This window comes from Pecten maximus, chromosome 2 (genome assembly GCF_902652985.1).
Source record: "Pecten maximus chromosome 2, xPecMax1.1, whole genome shotgun sequence".
Classification (NCBI taxonomy): Eukaryota; Metazoa; Mollusca; class Bivalvia; order Pectinida; family Pectinidae; genus Pecten; species Pecten maximus.
This window is the reverse complement of record NC_047016.1, coordinates 28580238-28603901: the sequence shown is the minus strand read 5'-3', so window position 1 is coordinate 28603901 and position 23664 is coordinate 28580238. Positions and strand designations below refer to the sequence as shown.

At 34.9% G+C, this 23664-nt stretch overlaps 2 protein-coding genes across 2 annotated transcripts; both read left to right on the top strand.

Annotated features, from left to right (window-relative positions):
• Positions 1 to 5417: 5417 nt before the first annotated feature.
• Positions 5418 to 16514, top strand: LOC117321738 (neurotrypsin-like). The gene is made up of 12 exons (XM_033876250.1): positions 5418 to 5573; positions 8049 to 8190; positions 8463 to 8632; positions 9881 to 10028; positions 10751 to 10932; positions 11770 to 11917; positions 12207 to 12388; positions 13700 to 13838; positions 14321 to 14475; positions 14847 to 14990; positions 15977 to 16127; positions 16431 to 16514. Exons 1-11 carry the CDS (start codon positions 5513 to 5515, stop codon positions 16090 to 16092), a joined length of 1587 nt encoding a protein of 528 aa, XP_033732141.1. The 5' UTR covers positions 5418 to 5512; the 3' UTR covers positions 16093 to 16127; positions 16431 to 16514.
• A 1098-nt stretch (positions 16515 to 17612) lies between these two features.
• LOC117321739 lies at positions 17613 to 22321 on the top strand. The gene is made up of 7 exons (XM_033876251.1): positions 17613 to 17722; positions 17949 to 18126; positions 19292 to 19471; positions 19584 to 19679; positions 19853 to 19936; positions 20046 to 20133; positions 20902 to 22321. Exons 1-7 carry the CDS (start codon positions 17648 to 17650, stop codon positions 21611 to 21613), a joined length of 1413 nt encoding a protein of 470 aa, XP_033732142.1. The 5' UTR covers positions 17613 to 17647; the 3' UTR covers positions 21614 to 22321.
• Positions 22322 to 23664: the final 1343 nt, after the last annotated feature.

Here is a 23664-nt window from a genome sequence, read left to right as displayed (position 1 = left end):
TACATAAGTATTATATACATTTTATATACACTTCTCATAACAGCCCAATGTGATATCAAAGGTCACCTAAGGTCACAGGCCATTTTATTATACCAATGTCCTTCAATATCGTTTATACATTGTATCATGTAAGCATATCTTATCGCAACATCCATGACAATATAAACTGGTACCGAGATCCAAAACTTTTATGTGGTTCACTATTCAACGGGGTCCAATTTCAACGGGTATGTAAAGAAAATTTAATATTTGGTTCCGTTTTCCACGGCATCCCGTTTCCATTTTCAACGTTACATAGGCACTATCACCTATGCACCACGCCATTGTGTTAATGTCGTTCCGCATTTTCAATCATTCAATTCAAATCATATTATTTTATGTGAACAAATTGCAACAAAAACACAATATTTTCATAATTGAAAGGCGGACTATTTTTTTGATGGCGTATTAATATGACCCGATTAATCAGGTGATTTGCACGAGAGACAATGTTTTCATACGGTTTTCATAGTGTATTCATGGTCATATGTTTGTTGTTTTCTCTTGGTATGTTCATATCAGCAAACCACATTAGGAATGTAAATATATCGTAATAAGCTGATTTTGTCTTATCTATGGCTCATCAGTGTTTTTTCCTGTACATGGGTTGAACTGAGGCACGTTTTAGCTTGTCAGGGGAAATTCCAGAAGTGATGGTAGTGTTCATGAGTTTGGTTAAATTTGGAACAAGGGGGTATTGTCTCGCTTTGATGTGGTCTACGCATGGTGTTGGGTGTGTGTGTGTGTGTGTGTGTGTGTGTGAGTGTTCATATATGATGGACTGTTGTGAAATCAATCCGAGTGTTATGAGTTGACTTATGTTTGAAATTTGTAATGCTCTCGTGAATGTCTGGGTCAAAGTTATGTTAGATTGTTAGCGACGTCTATAATACAAAAACACTTTAAGGAGCGTTTCACTTCTTCCCTATTTGAAATGATTTTCTTTTCTTACAAGATAATTAAAAAATATGATTTGTGAAAAAAATGCAATTTATTATGTTTATTCTGAATGTTTTCAAATAATTGACGATGGAAGGCTTAAATGTACAGGAAAGTAAGTGTTACACACTCTTTCGAAAGGATATACATTGTCCGAGAAAAGTAACGGAAATGAAGTCAGCCGACATATATTTTTGTACAATCAGTACACTCTCGATACTTCCTTCAGCTAGGAACAATGTTGATCCGTTACACTAGATACAATTTCTATCTTAAGATGTGTAAGATATCTTTGTAAAGACTTTTTTGATAAGATGGTAATTGAACCGTTATTCATAAGATATGAAAAACTTTTGTTTTATAAAAGAATTATCATAAAATACACTGGATATCTTTCAAAGTGGCTTTAAAAACAAGATCGACATTATATTTGGAATAAAGTACTTCTTGCTTTGTCCATAGTTTCTTTTTTTACAAACCAACTGAAGAAATGATTAAAAATCACATGACGTCATATCATGACATATATTTTTGTACAATCAGTACACTCTCGATACTATAGGGCATACCTTGTAAAATACAAGATATACAACTAGCTATTTGATTGATGTTAGAAAAAAAACCTAACCAATCGCAAAACTGAAGCAACCTTTTGTCAGTACGTTTGATGTACATCCAACCTACAAGATGGCGGCGACTGAATCTTCGATTTTGTCATGACATATTCCAGGGATGCGGAGAGCAAACGCACCTGGGATATCGAACAGTACACGAACTTGGTACACAGCTGTGTCGTCATCACGACCACGTGCATGTAACTCACATTGTGTCATATCGTGACGTAGTTATATTGTTCAACGACCAACGTGTCCCAGGCTCGGTTTAACCGGAAAAGGGATGTTAGCCATGTCCGTTATCGACTGATACACTTAAATATGCATCACTTGTGATCTGTGTTTTCAATTACCTTGCGTAATCTAAGTCCCTGTCCGTATATTAGTCAATTATCTTTACTCAAATCAGAGTATTTGTTACGGATACAGACACTTGTATTTGATTCACGTGCTTTACGTCAACCACAGAAAAACATTACGCATTTGAACTTTGTTTATTCTTGTACACACACACACATGTATGAGTATTAAATGTAAAAGATTTTGATTTATTTGTTAAGTGGTTAAAATAGAACATATTTCGTGCTCTAGTGTATGTTCCATTTTAATATACTAATTCCATCAATTAACCTTATTTCGTCAGGGCAGCCTAATATTTGACATGCAGTGACATACCACTGAATTTGATATATTTTGGCAGATTTGATGACCTTGAGTTTGTGGTCACTGCCCACCCTAGCAAGCTGAAAGCCCAATATCAGATCCCTGGGCCTCTTGGTTATTATGAAGAAGCCATTTAAAGATTTTAGCATATTTGACCCCTATGACCTTGAATGAAGGTCAAAAATATTCATTTGAACAAAATTGGTAGCCCTTCATCCCAGCATGCTAGAGACACAATATCAGGTCCCTGGCCTATCGGTTATTGAAACTGTTTACGACGGACGACACCGGACAAAAGGCGATCGCAATAGGTCAACTGAGACTGTTATTTGATCACTGGCCACATGAAAGTCTCTGCAGACAACAAACCGATAAGCATTAACCAACCTAATTTATTTTCAACAACAATAACAACAACATGAAACTACTGATCAAGCGGTTATACATTTTTGCACCTTCCATGACCTTAATTGCTTTAGGATAATATAATCTAGCTCCATCTTAGACTACATTGCTATTCTACTTCCTTGTTCGATATGAAATAAGACGTGTTTGATTCTTGTTATGGCTTGTGGTTTTGTTACCCTGCAAGCAGGGCGTAAGAATTGTACGTGCTGCCCCCACTGCATGATTGTAAGAGGTGACTGAATTTGGGATATTATCTTTTCTAAGCTTCTTCTTGATGTCTCTTTTGACAATGCCTCACTTTTTGCCTTTATTTGAGCGTTCGCCCTTTTGAGGAAAGCTTTGGGCTCTGTCCCCTGGCTTAGACATACCATAGTCTTTAAAAACGGTTGTCACTACTCCTGATAAACGCTCTGCATATTGTGAGTGGGACGCCAGGTTCGCCCGTTGTCGATACACTGTGACCGGGTGGGTGTTCGGCTGGCTGTCTTCGACAGTATGCTTCTGTGTGATAGCACTATAAAGTCATAAGTACCGCGCTATCGCAAGAAGACATTACACGAACATACCACAGCCTCCAAAAACATACAAACATGCACAACATGCATGCATATCGCATGGGAGGTCGTCCTTAAATGACCATATCTATAAGTAGGACATTTAACAATACAAATCGAACCAAACAATTGTTACCATTCTAGTTCTCATTTTGAGAATGTGACTTAACCGGGAGTTAACTTTGATTTTATGACGGGTGGCGTCGATGACGCAGAAGACGCCTACTCTCCCCGAACACCTGGTTATATTCTCCTTAATGCTGGTATTCTGTGTTGTTTTTGAGAAGAACTTTCTTTAATACCCTCACATTCAGACGGAAGGTACCCATATTAAACATAAGCTTTCATTACAAATTATTTGACGACAGTCCCATTTAATGCATTATCATCATTAAATCGAGTTAAGTCTCACGGCCGGTAGGTCACTGTAAAATGTGACATTCATATTTTGTCATTCTCCATAAAAACAAAAACAAAACAAAAAACCCGTGATAACTGTTTACCACTGGTTTGGACTGATCGGCTTGACATTTTTATAAATAACTAATAACGCCAACACAACATACCGTAACTCAATCGATGGATTCTGACGTCTATATTACTAACATAAATATTTTGATCTATATAAATTGCTTTTATGATTCGGAGTGATAAGTTGTACATGAATGATAAATACTAACTTTCCCTTTTCGGATTATTAAGCAGTTTTCGTGTCTTTAACAGAAATGATATTTTATTTCACTGGTATGTTAGTCCCCTACCACTAGGACCCATAGAAAGTACACCGAAGATGAAATCATGGTAATGATTCAGACTTCGACTACTGACAGAAAAAAAAGAAAAATTATAATAACTAAATAAAAATAATAATATTTAAAGTTTCAATAATGCACACCATCCCAAAATGGTTGATTTTAAGAAATCATGATTTCTTATGCGATATGTGTTTGAGGTTTGTAGATATGCCTAATGATTGAGTTGCCACCGCCTTAGTTCCCATTTTTTTTTCAAAGCAGAAGACGTCTTCTCTTATGGAACATCTGGTCTTAATCATCATGTTTTTGTTCAGTGGTCTCTTTACAAATCTATGTTTTGCTGTCAAAATATGCCCTCGTTTTGTGTTAAACCTACTTTGGTTTGGTTTGTTTTTGTTTAACGTCCTATTAACAGCCAGGGTCATTTAAGGACGTGCCAGGTTTTGGAGGTGGAGGAAAGCCGGAGTACCCGGAGAAAAACCACCGGCCTACGGTCAGTACCTGGCAACTGCCCCACGTTGGTTTCGAACTCGCAACCCAGAGGTGGAGGGCTAGTGTTAAAGTGTCGGGACACCTTAACCACTCGGCCACCGCGGCCCCGTCTGTTAGACCTACGATTTTGTTATTATGACGGTAATTTCGGTTGCTTTTGTTAATATTTTAACCTCGTTATAGCAAGTTTGAACTATAATAGAAGTACGGATTTATTTACACTTCAATATCCTTTTGTTCCCGTTTTAACATTGCGGAGAGGAAATAATCTGCTGAATTCGCCTAGATAAGAAATATTTTACCAGGCACCATAGTTGTCGAAAGAAAGTCAATTTATAACACTTGATACAATAAAACAAATATAAACAATCTTATTCGCATTATCATTTTGGATTCCACTAAGGAAGTTATTGAAGGATTAATATTGATAACTATAGAACTCCTTCCGAGGACAAGGACATGATACTTAAACCAAAAACGGCGACAACAACTCTGCGTTGACCCTTACCTGTACATTTCTACACACCATATAAACACATTTATATGAACCGTATAACAAGTTATTGTCTTTAAGCTTCGTTAGCTTAACCCATAGGAAAAGTTTGTCAGTCATAACCAAAATGATGTTTTCTTATTCAAAGAAGAAACTACAGATCACTACATTTATGTACTAATTGCTTATCAAAATGATTAATAATTACTTTTACTGGGATCAGCTTATCTGTATAACGAATGTTTGTTTATATGTATTTAGGAAGTGTAGATAATAGCCTACTTTTAAAACAAAGATTAAAACAGGGAAATCTTTATGTAGGTGATGTTTACAAAGTCAACAATCTCATTGTACATGTGTTGAAGGGTTGAAGATTTGAATGTATGACACACGTTGTTGTTGGTGGTGTAGTAGACTACTTATATACCATCCTATGCTTGAGTACACACGGATGTTGTCTACGTAAAGGAGGGAGCACCCGTACGTTGAGAGCAGGTCATATATATCCTTATAAATGTATTACTTCCTCAATTCACCAAAAGGACATCAACTGCCATGGCAGCCCGTTTTTGCTGTGTTGTTGTTGTTGGTTTGAGCGTTATGACTACTTGTATTGGTAAGATTTCATTTTACTAGACTCTCATTCAGTAAATCGTTCCTTCTCACTATACACAGGCGTGTATACTTGTGACAAAGTGGTTTATTGCTACAATTTAATGTGCACATTTGTTAGTTTAAACACAGTGCGATATACATGTATTGTATGTACCTACAAACACACACGAGATGTAAGTGACAGGTAACAGAAATAGCAATTCTAAACATATGGTAAGTAATTCATTAAATTGAACTGAGATAAAACCCCTCTTTGTAATAATCAGATGATTAGGAAATAGCATAGTGTCTGCTGACTGATTTGTACATGTTTTACATGCGCAGACTTCGTATAGATATCCATACCATATATGGACACACATTCACAGTCCCGCGCTCATGAAAGACATGTGTCGGATGAAATCGGTTCAAATCTAAAACGCATCACGTTTTAAAGAGAGTCGCTAAGTGCCGTAGTCGATAATGCATTACCAGTATATTTCACCAAGACGATCGGGGTTCGATTCCTCTGTCGTTCCTGAAATCTTCTCCGGTTTCCACCGAAATGGGGACTATCTTCATGTTTTGTTACGGCCAGGAAGAATGATTAATGAAAGTTGATACAGTAAAATTTGTGTCATAGAACTTTTCTACAAACGAATGCAGGTTTCATTTTATTAAAAACTCGGTTGTGACAACGAAACCACATGATACGCCAAGGAGTAGCATTATAGGTATATATCAGTGTCGCCCCAAGATTTATGTTGACACGGATCATTTCAACCCACTAGTGTACGTGTCTCTGTTAGAGCAATTATAATTAATTCACTGGCGATATTCGGCCAAGTCCCCAATATTCTAAATACAACAAAGGTATGGGACCTAATTTTGAAAAGACGTCAATTGTGGCAACGCTTTACGTTGAACCTCAACATAAATAAAATGTACTGGTAACTAGGATTCAATCATACAATTTTATAATCTGTTTTATTCTTGGCGTATTTCATGCATTTTTCTGATCATGCTCTTTTTAATGTCTTGCGTGGAAAATGGAGAAACAACGATGCATTATTAATTAATCTCTGGAATTTACTTTGTTAATTGTTTGTGTGACGTCGTTTGGCCATATCAACAGTCAGAATTTCCCTAAATTGACAGGGGTTCTAACACCTGTAAAATTGTTCTTTCTTTCTTTCTTTCTTTTACATTTATCTAAACAGTAACATAAGAAATTTTAATGTACAATATGAATACATAGATTCGTTGTTTTCCTTTCCTACATTTTTATTTACTTTCAATACGAATTGGTATAACATAGTACCGTAAAGCTATAAGTATTTGACAAGATAGTACAGTAAAGCTAGAAGTAATTGACAGGATAGTACAGTAAAGCTAGAAGTAATTGACAGGATAGTACAGTAAAGCTAGAAGTAATTGACAGGATAGTACAGTAAAGCTAGAAGTAATTGACAAGATAGTACAGTAAAGCTAGAAGTAATTGACAAGATAGTACAGTAAAGTTAGAAGTAATTGACAGGATAGTACAGTAAAGCTAGAAGTAATTGACAGGATAGTACAGTAAAGCTAGAAGTAATTGACAGGATAGTACAGTAAAGCTAGAAGTAATTGACAGGATAGTACAGTAAAGCTAGAAGTAATTGACAGGATAGTACAGTAAAGCTAGAAGTAATTGACAGGATAGTACAGTAAAGCTAGAAGTAATTGACAAGATAGTACAGTAAAGCTAGAAGTAATTGACAAGATAGTACAGTAAAGCTAGAAGTAATTGACAGGATAGTACAGTAAAGTTAGAAGTAATTGACAGGATAGTACAGTAAAGCTAGAAGTAATTGACAAGATAGTACAGTAAAGCTAGAAGTAATTGACAGGATAGCACAGTAAAGCTAGAAGTAATTGACAGGATAGTACAGTAAAGCTAGAAGTAATTGACAGGATAGTACAATAAAGCTAGAAGTAATTGACAGGATAGTACAGTAAAGCTAGAAGTAATTGACAAGATAGTACAGTAAAGCTAGAAGTAATTGACAGGATAGTACAGTAAAGCTAGAAGTAATTGACAGGATAGTACAGTAAAGCTAGAAGTAATTGACAGGATAGTACAGTAAAGCTAGAAGTAATTGACAGGATAGTACAGTAAAGCTAGAAGTAATTGACAGGATAGCACAGTAAAGCTAGAAGTAATTGACAGGATAGTACAGTAAAGCTAGAAGTAATTGACAAGATAGACAGTAAAGCTAGAAGTAATTGACAAGATAGTACAGTAAAGCTAGAAGTAATTGACAGGATAGTACAGTAAAGCTAGAAGTAATTGACAGGATAGTACAGTAAAGCTAGAAGTAATTGACAGGATATCACAGTAAAGTTAGAAGTAATTGACAGGATAGTACAGTAAAGCTAGAAGTAATTGAAGAGACTTGTAAGGAGGGTCGTGCTGCTACATAGAACAGATATATATACTAAGTTATCTAACTTACAGAAGGAACCTTACGACTCATTGGAGGAGATGACCAATATGAAGGAAGACTAGAGGTATACCACGATGGCGAGTGGCAGTCAGTTTGTTACGACTACTGGAGCAATGACAATGCCATCGTCGCATGCAGACAACTTGGATTAAAGTAAGAAAATTACTCCTAGAACTGACGAAAAATTAGCCATAATGATTCACTTTGTAGTCACGGTTAGATTTTCAATATTTGAAGTTTGTGTACTGCCAATCAGTCTCTCTTCTTTATGCAGGCTTACGTACATATTTATGCGTATCAGAGTATGTTTACACTATCGTTACCCCTGGAAAGACTACGCCTTCGATTATGTATAAACATTTTTTTTTTATTTCGAAGTCCGATACACTTGTAGTAGTTGTTTTATTTGATGTGTACTGTTGTAGAGGACGATCATGGAAAGCTGACAATTCAGGTCGTGGAAAGTTTTGGATAACAGACGTAGATTGCGATGGGACTGAAGATCGTCTTGAAAGTTGTAACTCTAACCCAATCGTATCTACCGAATGTGAGGACAAAGATGATTATGTTTACCAAACGTGCACGCCACCAAAAGGTATTACAAACCTGGTAAATTTTGCAAGATATGTTTAACCTTGAAAGGGTTATCTATCGACCCTTGATATAATTATCTATATTTTAAGTGAATTGACCTCTCAATAAGTCAGTCACATGCTGCATATAACTAGTGTTTTTTCATTATACAAGGATATCGAAAACCCCCCAGATTTTATTAGCTATGAAATAAAAGAAATTATATCTAATTAGTTCACGGTTTAGTAACAACTAAACAGTTATAATTTGTGCTAATGCGCTAGTCTTGAAGCTAAAACACCTTTGCTGAACTGAAACCAAACGTACATGCCACCAAAAGGTATTACAACTCTGCTAAATTACGTAGGATATATGTAGCAATGAAAGAGTTAACACCCTTGATACAATTATTCATATTTTGAATGAAATGTCCCGTGGTCCTTAATGTGTAAGTGAATAGACTTGCACCCCGAAAGAAGGAAGTTGTTTACATGTTTGTTATGATTAGGTTGATCAAATTACTACCAGAGGGCCATTACTCTAGCTAAAAGTGTTACGTAGGGGACCGCAATGCACTCTGGGAGAAATTGACAGATAAGAAGAAATGAGACGCTATACCTATAATGAATATAGTTTATATTACGATTTAACCAAAGATAATGATTGTAGATATACTATTGTATATGACTGGATGTAGGGAAACTATTATGCGACAGTTGAATATTTGTACTCTATCTCATCTAAATGATGTCGAAGATGATTATCATTTCATTCTGTTATTCTGATATGCGTAATACATTTTTGAAAAGTGTCTTCTGTTAAAAAGCCTAGCATTTTTTAATCAATACAGTTATCTAACGGACAAATAACTCAAAGCGACCAATTCATGAATTTATTAAATTCCTCTGAGTGTATCGTTTTTTTTCATGTACATATTTATGTTGGGAATGGCAAATATATTTCTTTAAAAAATGCTCAATAAGCATGCAAATTTATAAAACAGAGATGGTTTTATTTGTTATTAAAAACAGTGTAGTCGTAATCAAGAAAAGGGAATCTTTTTGAGTAATGTTTTATATAACAGTTCAGTTCCTGTTTTAAAGTTCCGAATTGAATACCTTGAGATAACGTTAAAAAAGACAGACGTATTTACTGTTTGTTTTGTCTGAAACAATGATATAATACCTTGATATTATATTAATATCGGTAGATTTAAAGGCTACATCTTTATTGAAAGATTAAAAAACAGATTTACTAATGCATATTGTAGATGGCGTTTTACGGTTACAAAAAGGACCGATACAAAATGAGGGCAGACTAGAAATATATCACGACGATAAGTGGGGGACGGTATGTGATGATGAATGGAAGACACACCCTCAGAATGCAGAAGTGGCATGTCGTCAGCTTGGTTATAAGTACGTAATGTATCAGTATTAATTGTATTCCCTGTGATAAAGCCTGAATTTGACCTTGATTTGTATGACCGGTGATGTCGTGATGAAGCCAAAGACGTTCACCTTTCTTTTCACTTGGCCTTATTCCCTTAAAAAAAAAACAATAAAAAAACAAATAAACAAACAAATAAACTATCATTACATAGAAAGTGTCCAAATGTCTTTTCAGAGTAAAATAGCAGTCCATATATATTTATAGGATACAATGGTTATAACAATACGACATAACGTGATGTTTAATTTCTACCACAATATGCCATGTTATTCCACTCTCAAGCCATTGTATAAATGTGCCAACGGTTGGATAAACATATGTGATATATCACTAGTGGTATATGACCTTCCGGTCTTTTGATTGGTCAAGAATTCGAACTTTGACCCAAGCTTCAATTGTTAATGACGTCATCAATAATCGAATGACGTCGCGTCACCTGGTCTCGGACGTCACCGTTGCACTTTATTTGCATTCGCGAAATTATACTTGGCCACGTTTCCCTTTGATTCAAGCCGATATTATTGTGGTAGAAATAGGTCACACGACTCGTGATTGTTGGATATGGAAATTATTTCACACTCGCCAAAGCTCGTGTCTTTTGTTACTTTTAAGAAATAACTCACTCGTGTGAAATAAATTCCATATCGAACAACCACTCGTTGTGTAACCTCTATGTATATTATAACAGAGGCGGATCAAGTCGAGCAGCTAAATCCCTAGAACAATCCAGCAGTAGTGATAACTTTTGGATGGACAATGTAAAGTGTGTCGGTAACGAATCTCGCATTCAGGATTGTTCCTTTAATCGTTGGGGTAAACACGACTGTCGCTCCCACGAAGAAATTTATCTTGAATGCGACGAATATAAAGGTAGGTCCTTGTTTATTTGTAAACCAGTGTTTCGATTATTGTTTGGCCTCTGGGGTAAAATGTTGCACCAATGTTTCATCCATAGATGGTCATCCTCAAGGCTTGAATTTCGCCACCCAACTTTTTTCACTGAAGTATAGGAAGGGACATTTTCCCTTGGTGTGACTACCATATCAATATGTATATCCTGAAATGTAAACTTTTTAAAGCAAATAATGGATACTGCTCTTTCACCGATTTTGTCAATTTTGCAAAAGCCGCTTGCTACCTCATCGATATAAATTAACCAAATGAGACCAGTCCTTAGGTACACGGCCCTATATAGTCAGAGAATAGTAGGACTTAAAAAGAACATCCTTGAGTACCTCCATCAATAGGAGGCTAACAACATATCAACCACCCCTCGCATAAACCAATAAAAATACATAACGACACAAATTGACAAACAAAAGCAATTTGGATTGATGAAAAATGGTCCCTGAAATCAGGATAAGGCTAATGAATATGATACATTTTCCTTAGCTTAGAGACGACGTGTATACGTTGGAAAATAGTTGTTGATAAACTTGTGGGCCCTATTCAATTACAATACCTGTGTGATAAAAGTCAATAATATTTAGGGAATATGTGCCCTCTTATCTTGATTTATAAATGGCCCACTCCTTTCTGTTTGAGCCGTCTATCTTTGATACGGGGTTTCATGACTTCTGATACGCCTTACCATGTATACATGTATATCCATTAGATGGTTTCAGATAAAAGGTATGACATGATTGACAATTGATGTGATTTTTTAATAACGAAGTTGAATTTAACTCCTTTATATTCTTACTTTAGATAACCTGACCCGGCTTGTAGGTGGTTCTGACCAGTACGAGGGCCGACTGGAAGTATATCACGCTGGTCAATGGGGCTCTGTCTGTATTGATCGATGGGATAACTTTGTGTTAAATGCTCATGTAGCCTGTCGACAGCTCGGTCACACGTAAGCTCAAATATTTCGGAATAATGCAAATAGTACTTTTCTTTACGTCATGCATTTATAACTGTTATAACTAACGTGGCTGTTTCCTTGGATGGGTAATTTTTTGTGTTATAATAAAATTCATAGTTTTGAAAAGAATGTTGTGGCCTGTAAAGGTCAATGTCTGTACAAGAAATTAATTGATTAAGACTATGGGTATATCGAGACTTGTTTGTTTATCCATATGTTGTCTTCGTCTCATATTGAAATCACACCACAATTATGAAATGTGTCACGTGTCTTGTTACAGAGGTGGTTCGTTCAGACGGGTCACTGCCACAGAGCGAGGTGAGGGACAGTTCTGGATGGACGGCATTGAATGTAATGGCGAAGAAACTCATTTGAACCATTGTAATTTCAACGGATGGGGAAGCGAGAACTGCTTCCATTCCGAAAACGACGACGTATTCCTTCAGTGTAATCCTAACAAAGGTAGTTGATTTGGACACCTATGTCGAAACAAATATATATTGTTTGCACATTTAAATTAACAAATATATGGCATTTGTACATTGATTCCAAATATGGAGTTTTGAATCGTAATCGAAGGCATTTCACATTCTCAAATTGATAGTAGAGGTATTGATAACGGCATAAATGTGTTTACAGGAAGAACATCAGTCACAGGCGTATAACATAATGTTTTTTTCATTATATAAATATGTCAAAATACATGTACTGATCAAGCCCATAGAGAATGAAACGACTGGAGTGTATCAGGCAACTGCTATCAAATTAGATCGTAGTTCAACTAGTACATTATAACCTAGTGTAAGGGTGCTATGATATCATCATTTAATGGACATTTAGAGGAACCAACGAAAGAAATGAGATCATGTAAAATTAGTCCACGGCTTATAACTTAAATGCCCTTGCTGAAGCACACCTGCAGGAGGGTGGCTGACGGAACTTATTACCGAACACGCCGTCATTTGTTAAGCGAGGCGTGAGATGGGCGGAACTTGATACTGAATGAACTTTCTTTGTTTTTGCACTGTCACGATTTCTGCATTAGATGAAGGCGTTTTTAAAAATCCTGGAGTACACAACAAGGTTTGAGGCACCTGTTGTTGTATTTCAAAATTCGTTGGAAGCGAAGGGAAAGAGGAAAGAGGGAATGACAGCCGTCAGGTTGATTCCAAATCACTTTCCCCATACACGAAACTAGGACATCATCCTTTGTGAAATTTTAAAAGGGAATGTAGGTCAACATAGCCTTTACATTTTAATTCACTCTGAATCTGGTTCCATTGCCATCCAAATGACGGGATTTACATATATGTTAAAGTTAAAAGATACACCTACTTTCTGTTTCGGTATATAGATATTAAGTAGGGGGTTTTGGGATATAAAGCACCTTTCTGTTTTCTCGCGACCATCCTGATTGTCCTCGAAGTCTTCACGGGAAATAAATATGGTCTCGGGAAACGAGAACTTTGCTATGTATCCCTCAACCCTAGTGTTGATACTATATCAATATCAGCCTGAAAGTAAGACGCATGTACATTTGACTAGTGGATAGAAACAATATGTACACTATGATAATGTAAAGCAAATTACATTATGCATACTCAATGTATATGATCTATGTAATAAGTGAATGGTAACAAATGAAAACGTAAATGATATGATATTGGGAAGTCTGTAATAAAAGGTCGGTAAACGTTTGCCTTAGTCTGAAATTAGGGACATTATCCAAAACTAACGTTATACCGTTAAGCGTCGATGATGATTTCGTTTTAGGGGCTGTTCAGCTTGCCGATGGAACTAACCGCTACAATGGACTTGTACAGGTTTTTAACCGTGGGAACTGGATATCACTTTGTAATGATGTCTGGACAAACGATAACTTGAATGTCGTATGCAGGCAACTTGGAACAATGTATGTAATTATATATAGAAGGATAGTTGATGATGTTAATGATTAATATGCATGATATATATATTTTTTTCATTGATTGCCGCGGACTCATAAATGGCAGAATTTTGCTACAAAATTGCACCATTTGAATAACAATACATTAATTTTAATACTTAAGAATAACAAATGATAAAACTTCCTTGAGTGAATATTTTCCAAATCTCTGTTTATAATAAGATACTCAGTTATAATCCCACTGTTTGCCTTTCAAATAGACATTAAATCTAAGAAGTTTTATTTGAATCATACAGATGATTTATCATGGAATATTACGTGTTGCAACAAATTTGAATGATGCTTCCATTGTTGAAAACTTTTCATTTTACATTGCGCTTCAAAACACTATTAATACAATTCTGTTTATAGTATGGTTGGTATATAAAATACTTGCTAAGCCTTGCAATGTTGATATTACGTCAGTTATTGTTACTTTCTGATAACAGAGGAAAGAGAAGCGACGAAAAAGTCTATTCTCAAGGATTATACTATCCTGGGGATTTCCGATGCGGAGGTTCTGAAAAATATCTATTGAAATGTTCGTATCGCCCAAGAACATGTTCATTTCATGAAAGAGTCGTGGTGACATGTCGAGTTCCAGGTAATCTTTCGGAAAGAAAAAATATGATATGAATTAGCATACATACACACTGTACATATATTTTGCTGCATGTTGTAAACTATTGCAAATGGCAGCTTTACTTGTTACTGTAATGTTTATATCAATAAAAATCATCTTATTCTGCATAAAAATAAAAGCTTTAAGGGCCAATGGATCATGCATTGACATACATCGATCATATTTTCCGGCCGATGGGCGTGTTTCTTCTAAGATTGTTTACTCATTTCGGTTTTGCATTTCAACTAATAACGTGTCAATTTTACTTGATAATTTTTATGCTTAGAAAAATACAATAGTCACTACGCGTTTTAAATTATCTTAAGGCTTTTGGTGCTCATTTTCTTCCATAGCTTCTCCTCGAAATGGAAGGTGTGAAATTGACATACAAGAGACCTGTGAAGAAACTCTTACGTGCCAGGAGGTTAACGGATTTGGCAGATGTGTATGTAATAACGAATCTTTTTGGGATGGAAGTACAAACAAATGTAAAAACAGTAGGTATCTTCTCATATTAGTACTTTATCATAATGCATTTCTCTCAATGTGTATACATATACTTAATATCTCACGTTTCATCAACATTTGTACATGGCGTCTTGTGTTTAAATATGATATAATTGGTAAAGCATAAAAGACATGAATAACAACATAAAGCATAAACGAATAATATAGAGATAATATAGAGATAATATAGAGATAATATAGAGATAACATACGCCATGCAAGTTCGTCATCTCTATATATGATCTGGATACATTAATGTCGTCCAGAAACAAGTTATGTCTGTGATATAAATTCTTTGTTTTAATCTATAAATACGTGACGTGTTACCCTATGGGATTCATTACAATTTTTGCGATAAGTTTCTGATAAACAAAATGATGCTAACTAATATATTGATAGGAATACAGCCAATTTTGCATAACTCATATATTTGTATATTTGTTGCAACGCTTGACAGGAAAAACAGCCCAGTGATTCAGGTACATATACTTCGAATACATGGTCTTATTGTTACGCTATAAACGGTGACTGGTTCTGTAATCTTATTTGGAACCGACTCTGACTTATAAAATTGTTATTCGTATTCTGTTGAATATAGTATAATATCTATTCAAATTTAACTGATTAATCAAGGAATAATGTTCACATTGAATGTGAAAAAGTGTTAACGTCATTGGAGAGTTTAAAATCGTAGTGTTAAGAAATGGAATATCTATTCAGGAGCCGATATTTTTTTTTCGAGGGGAAAGCGCGTTGAATACATTCTTTTTCATTTGCAAATCAACGTTTATATTTTATTCAGAGGTTGAAAATTGTTGAAATATCTAACTATTGCTACGCATTCTTGAGAATATCCAATAAATCTCCTGACTCGGGAGATGTACGGAGCATCAAAACCCTATATGTTCCTTTTATTTGTTACATATTTTCATAAGATTATTTTTAATACATTCATTTATTGTGGTATACTCAACAGAGTTGCTGTTCAATGAAATGTGTGATCCGCTCATCGATGACGTATGTACCAGCGACTTGTCATGTAAACCTACAAATGGATCCACAACATTTAAGTGCACTATGTCAGGAGGATAGATTCTGGGACATCTCTATAAAGAAATGTCGTAGAAGTAAGTACTTTCTTTTTGTTATATGCATAAATTGTTGTATGACCTATATCATGACTAAAATATTGACTCGAAAAAAAAAGTTACAAAAGAAAAAAATGGTTTTACTCTGATGCAGATTTAATCTTTTTGTGTTTCGCAAGGTAAGGTTGCAATTTTCAAATTTCATTTTATAAATAAACACCTTCCCGTTTACATTTTTATGTATCATACGTAACTTCTATAGCAAGCAGAGATAACGTTTGTAAAAAAAACACCTTCCAGTTTACATTTTATTGTATCATATTTAATTTTTATAACAAACAGAGATAATTTTTAATGACGAATGTGACCCTTCCTCTGGAGACGTATGTACCAGTGATTTGTCATGTGAAAGAATCAACGGAACAACACCAAATCTCTATAAATGTATATGTCAAGATGATAACCATTTCTGGGATTCTTCATTGAGGACATGTCGTAATAGTGAGTACGCGTTGAAATATTACATTTTAATTCAGAAGCATCACCAATCGACATATTTCAAACATATCGTTTTTTATAAACCGTATATCCGTGAACCTGACGATGTTTTTGCTCTTTTGACGGACATAATTGATGTTTACACAATTAGTGTAGGAATATTATTAATACAATGATACCACTCGTTGCAAATGTAAAGCTTTCCTCTTTGTGCGTAATACGGTAATGGCTGTTATGGCTCTGTTCCACTCTGAATCATTCTTAATGTGCCAGTAGAAATTCATACAATATACACCTATATCGAGGGTGTGATAGAGAAATCTCCAACCCGAGGGGCGATATTCTTGGTTGTCTAACCGAAGTTTTGCCGAAATTCTCCCATCTTTAAGCCTTGAATACGTGATATGGAAGCATATGTGATTCAATACAATTTTCGCGAACAGTTTCTGGGACACAAAACTATACTTATTAATACCTAAGTTAATCAGTTACATATACATTGTACTTCGAATACATGGTCTTATTATTATGCTACTAATGCTGGTTGGTTCTGTTATCTTATTTGGAACTGACTACGACTTATCAAATTGTTATTCGTCTTCTGTTTAATATGGTATAATATATTTTCCAATAAAACTGATTAATCAAGGAACAGTGTTCACTTTGACTGTAAAAAAGTATCAACGCCATTGGAGAGTTTAAAATTGTAGTGTTAAAATATGTCATATCTATTAAGGAGAGCCGTTAACCTTTTTTGAGAAGGAAAACGAGTTTAATGCCTTTTTTATTTTCTTGCAAATTAACGTTTATATTTCATTCGGAGGTTGAAAATTGTTATTTTATCTAACTATTACTACGCATTCTTGAGCAAATACAATAAAACGCCCGGCTCGGGAAATGTACTGCTCATCAAAAGTATTTTATTTGTTACATATTCTGATAAGATTATATTTTAATACATTCGTTCAATGCGGTATACTCAACAGAGTTTCAGTTCAATGAAATGTGTGACCCGCTCATCGATGACGTATGTACCAGCGACTTGTCATGTAAACCTGCAAATGGATCCACATCATTTGAATGCAAGTGTCTGGAGGATAGATTCTGGGACACCTCTATCAAGAAATGTCGTAGAAGTAAGTGTTTCCCCTTTGGTATATGTTTTCCCCTTTAGTTTATGCGTAATGTTGCATAACTTATATCCTAACTGGAATATATACTGATAATAAAAGATATAAAAGGAAAAATGATCTGTTCTAATGTACTTTTATCTTTGTTATTTTCGAAACACAAGTTAATAATTTTCATTCATTTCATTTTGTAAAACCATATTCATATTGATAATTTTTATGTGTTATATAGAACCTTTATAATAAAACAGAGACAACGTTTGATGACGAATGTGACCCTTCTTCTGGAGACGTATGTACCAGTGATTTGTCATGTGAAAGAATCAACGGAACAACACCAAATCTCTATAAATGTATATGTCAAGATGATAACCATTTCTGGGATTCTTCATTGAGGACATGTCGTAATAGTGAGTACGCGTTGAAATATCAAAATTTAATACAAAAATATCACGAATCCTCATATTTCAAACATATCGTTCACACGTGCAAGTCAGTTTAAATTGATTACGGTAATGGGTTTGGTGGTATTTAGTTGTATAAGCCGACATTTCCGTAAGCCTGTCGATGTGCTTACTCTACACGCGGACGTAATTGAGGTATTCTCAATTAGTGTTGGAATATTAGAAATACAACGATATCAACTTTCGTTATCTTCAGGCCTGGAGCATATCGTTGCAGCTCCTCTTTGTGCGTAATACGGCAATTAGTATGGCCCTGTTAGAGAATCACTCCTAATTTGACAGGGGAGATTAATACAATCTACACCTATATTGAGGGTGTGATAGAGAAAACTCCAACCCGAGGGGTGACATTCTTTGTTGTCTAACCCGTGGTTATTTTATATGCCGAATATTCTGTCACTTCCTTAAAGATATTTGGCAATTATTTTTCAACAATATTATTTTGCATACTCAAGGTTCAGTTTATTAAAAAAAGATCAAATAAAAAATGTAATGCATCTGTTAAAACTCTAGTGATTGATAGAGAAATCACACACTAAAGGATGACCTTGAACAGGTAAAACGGGAGAAAAAATCTTTAATTGATGGGAGAAAGAACAATCTTTCAGCATTACGAAGAATTTGATTCAGATGAAACGTGCAATATCTCAAAGAGAGCGATTTGTAACCTTTTATTACTGGAACAAACGAAATGGCTAATTAGGAACCTTTGATTATGTCTTGAAATTTTAAAGGTATAGAGAACTTCAAATATGCTTTAATATGTTTAATCAAACCTGCCTGTTTTTAGATAAACCATTTACCTTATTTATAGCGTTTCCGCAAAATCTGAATCAAGAATGTGTAAATGTATATGTAGAGAGGGCGGTATATTTGTCAATTTGTAATGGGGAATTCGGATGTAGTGGGTAGTTAGAAATACATACATGGTTGTTTTCGTTGTTGATCATCGTTGGATCTTTACGAATAAATGTGTAGTATTAATAATATATGTTCACTCGAAAAAAATTGCATCGTAAGCTTTCCATAAGATTTATTAACTCTAATATATGTATCATTCGTAGTGTTAGGAAAGAACTGAAAAAAAATCAACTTTCTTAAAAAAAAACAGGAACCGGTTTGCAAGGAATATACGTCAAAGACAGGATGAACATCACTGATGCAATAGCAATTTGTGAAAATGATTATGAAGGACAATTGGCTACAGAGGAACATCGTCTACATGTATTTCCGAATTGCATGGACTTTGCCGAAGAAATCTGGGTCATAGACACAACCTATTTCATTGCAGGTATGGCATATAACTTATTAAATCATATGATTGATTGCTGCCTTACAAATTGCTTTTAATACAATGAATAAATATGGTACAATATAAAAACAATTATACTCTGCTGTTTCAGAAAATCTCTCTGAGAGCTGTGCAAAATTAAACCAAGTCGGGGAATTGAAAATTGGAAGCTGTACAGAGAGAAAGGCTTTTGTGTGTATATCAAAAAGTAAGTAGTGTCATCTAAATATAAACGTAACTGATACAATACACAGATTATATTTTTGTATACAACGCGAACACACACACGCAATCTTGAATGTAGCATAAATGTTGAATGCAATAACATAACATGTAAAACAGCGCGATGTACAAGTGACATATCTTTTTTCTCCTGGCCAGAAAACAACCAAAATGATCCCCCATGTGTTGCATTCCCAACAACGCTTGGAAACTCGTTTCTCGATGATTCCTCCAAGAGCTCTGGTAAGACTTTGAAAATATATGGAAATTTATTTTATCAATTGTATAAAATATTTTGCAAATACAGTTGCATTGTTGTTGTTTCCATTACGATAACAAACCTTTTCTATAGCAGGTTTAATTGGTGGTCTTTTAGCTGCTTCCATAATCCTTGCTGGTGTGTTGATGCTCGTGGTTTGGTTGAACATTCGCCGAAGAAGGTATATAGTACATATTGACATATGATTGTCATTCTCGCGAGCAAAAACCTTAGCGCAAAACTGTATTATAACAATAACGAGCAACAATGTATTGGTTATCCACAATACTTGTGCGTGAAAAAAAATAAAGAAACTGCAATAAACGAAATCGGAATTTAGTGGAATGTTTTAGCGCTAAGAAAAGAAAACCACGAAAATATGTACGACGTATTTGTGATTTGTAATTATTGCACCAACCTATTTATTCGAATATTTCACTGTCATTTAGATGCATAATTTGTGCTACTTAAAAACATACCTTGGTATCATGTCGCGCTTATATTCACAAGGAGGCAAACACAAACAAATTGCAGTCTCCCAGAATGCATCTCGCACGCATGTGAGGCCGTCAGTACTAAATCATACAAATCGTAATACAATCGGTGGACTGAAGCATATATTCTCGCTACCGAGAGCAGCCATATTGTATGTTATGATATATGTAGAGCTATCGAGACTTTAGTTTCGTATTTCCTTTTGGAGCGCTTCTGGTTGATTCTCCAGAAGCGAGTTTTATCCGAAAAATAGCAGTTCATTAAAAACAGTCAGGGTGCGTCTATTTAGGTGGGTGCTGAGCGATGGACCAATAAGTGTAGGAGAATACAGCAACGACGTATTATCAGCAAACAAACATGAAATATTATTCAAATTATCAACAAAATCATTTTTTTAAATATGCTTATATAATGTATATATGTATACATAAAATTTGTTTAAACCTTATTTCAGAAATGACAAATGTAATATGGATGCCACTCGCGTGGGAAACCAAGTATATGACTTAGATGAAGCTGCTTACAAAAACGCAATTAAGATGGAGAGTCGGTCTGTAGTTAAACCAGAGATCCGATACGAAGAGGAATATGACTATGCAACTGGAGCTGCAAACCAATATACACAGGATCACAATCACTTGAATATATATGCAAATGACCAAGATGCGAGTGATGTGACAGAAGAACAATATGAAACAGCAGGAGAAGTTAATCAAGTGTATTCGTTGTCCGAGGATCTTCCTGATTATGCAAACTACACAAATGACCATGTACCTCCGAATGACGTATCTCAACATTATTCCTTGAAGAAATCTTTCATCGGTTTTAAACAAACCTGTACTCATGATGATCCTTCCCCAAGTACTGACAATCTTACCGAGGGGGAATATAACACCTTTTCAGAAAAACACAATGACCTACCACCTTCTGATACATATGACCATTTTCACAATGTTCAGGAGGGCGAATATGACCATTTCCAAATGAGATCCAATGACCAATCAAAATTCACCCAACACGATGACCTACCACCTTCTGATACATATGACCATGTTCACAATGTTCATGAGGGCGAATATGACCATTTCCAAATGAGATCAAGTGATCGGTCAAACTTTACGCAAGACGACGAAAACGGATATATGCAGTCAACATTTCCGGTGTGAACAAAACGATGTTGTGACTGTATGTCGCTGGATCTGTATGTGTATTTTTTCATATATTTGTAATGTATGGATTTTGTTTTGTTTTTCTTGTTATTAGTTTTAAATATTTACTAAGCCAAAAAAACGTTCTTAGCTGCGAACATCGAAATTATTCAGATACCTGGTAAACTACTGGCACGGAAATGTGTGTTGTTTTCAAAGACAATTCTTGGCTTATGATTCAAGAGCAATATGTTCTATATATTGGGAATTTGATGAGCCACCAAGCTTAATGGCATTTTGTATTTGTTGGACGTTTGTGATGAATGAGACTTGGATGTGCTAGCATCGTAATGGTATTTTTTATGTGCATTACATCAATATGTTCATGCCTGTGGCATTCTTGTATTCTCCATCAATCCAAAGATTACAACAAAGATAAATTAATACAAACATATGATTGGTCGAATAGTTTACATTTTAATCTAAATATAATTTTAATGTTTACTAGATGCTTTTATTTGGTTCACGTGTTTTGAATTGGTTTGTATATGTGATTCGTTGTCGGACGTCATGACAACAATTATATATATACATGTAGATATCACCATTCATTTATAATATACATTCATAACAATTTTTATCTGGTTGAGTACGGGGATTTGTGTCGAATTTGTTTAGCTTTATAAAGCGGAATGCAATTATGTCATATATATTAATATAACAATATGTTTTTCACGCCTGTTGACTTGTTATATTTTACTGAATATCTGAAGGAAATATACGGAAGCCGAATAGGACCAATGAAAAAAAATAAACTTAGTTGGTATCATTAAAAAATAAATGAAAAATCTCGTATATACGACTTTCTTTCTCGTATATACGAGATTATTTCTCGTATATACGAGTTTATTCCTCGTAATAACGAGTTTCTTTCTCGTATATACGAGATTATTTCTCGTATATACTAGTTTATTTCTCGTATATACGAGTTTCTTTCTCGTATCAACGAGTTTATTTCTCGTATATACGAGTTTCTTTCTCGTATTAACGAGATTATTTACCAACTAAGTTTATTATTTTCATTGGTCCTATTCGGCTTCCGTAGAAATAAGATATATTCAAAAAAATAATTTGAGGATTTCTGCTATTATTTTTGAATACAAAATATTTTGTTGGGCGAATGGTGTTAAACCTGCGGTTTCCAGCAATTTTGATTTCCCATAGGGGTCGGCCTAAAATTTACAGTTAGATACCACTCACCGATACATTGCTTTATGGCCTCAAAGTTGGTTCCCTTGACAATACATTTAACCCAAAGCACTTGCCCAGTTATCTATTAATGTGACTTAATTACTGAACTTCCTTCTTTTAGAATATTCGATGTCAGCATCGTAGTTGCTTCATTCCTTGAATGATTTTCATCAAACTTCACACACTAATTAAGGACCATAATATCTCAGGCCAGGTCTAGTTTCAGAGTAGTTGCGTCAAGGTTACCATTGTTATTTACAGAAACTCATTGCTATAGAAGACTCCTTCCTTGAGGATCAACCACTTTTAAAGGACCATAATAGCAGTAAGAAATGTATTGCTTTAGCAATAATCAATATGCTTATTAATTTATTTGGTGAATGAGTATTTGGTCGTCGTTTACCAATCAGATACATTAATAAAATCATATTGTTTTTGAAATATCTTAAAAAATAATCTACGTATGATCTAGGAAGATGAGGAACATTTACATCCTATTTTAATGCTTTGGTGGCTGAAAATTACATTTATGTTCTTAGCATGTTGGAAACATCTTTGTGTACTTGTTCGGAATTCTTTGCTATGAATCATGTTGTGTTCTTTCTATTGAACTCGTAGATTTTTTCAATTTTTCGTAGATCATATTTGGTATATTCCATGTGGTTTCGAGGCCACCCTCGTTCTCATTTTGACAACGAGTTTGTTCTAGTCACGTACTGGGTGTCGTTGACAATGTAAAATACCCTTCCATAACACGAGGTCATTTGTCAAATGTCTCTATGCATTTTTTTGTTCTGTTTTTGTAAATCTATTTAGAT

Bases quoted from the DNA above. Each gene is read 5' to 3' on its own strand.
- LOC117321738 (XM_033876250.1), top strand. From the start codon at position 5,513: ATGGCAGCCCGTTTTTGCTGTGTTGTTGTTGTTGGTTTGAGCGTTATG. The intron at 8,633-9,880 runs GTATTACAAACC...TGCATATTGTAG, and splicing joins AACGTGCACGCCACCAAAAG to ATGGCGTTTTACGGTTACAA. The intron at 13,839-14,320 runs GTATGTAATTAT...TTCTGATAACAG, and splicing joins TGCAGGCAACTTGGAACAAT to AGGAAAGAGAAGCGACGAAA.
- LOC117321739 (XM_033876251.1), top strand. From the start codon at position 17,648: ATGGATCCACATCATTTGAATGCAAGTGTCTGGAGGATAGATTCTGGG. The intron at 18,127-19,291 runs GTGAGTACGCGT...AAAAAAAAACAG, and splicing joins ATTGAGGACATGTCGTAATA to GAACCGGTTTGCAAGGAATA. The intron at 19,472-19,583 runs GTATGGCATATA...CTGCTGTTTCAG, and splicing joins CACAACCTATTTCATTGCAG to AAAATCTCTCTGAGAGCTGT.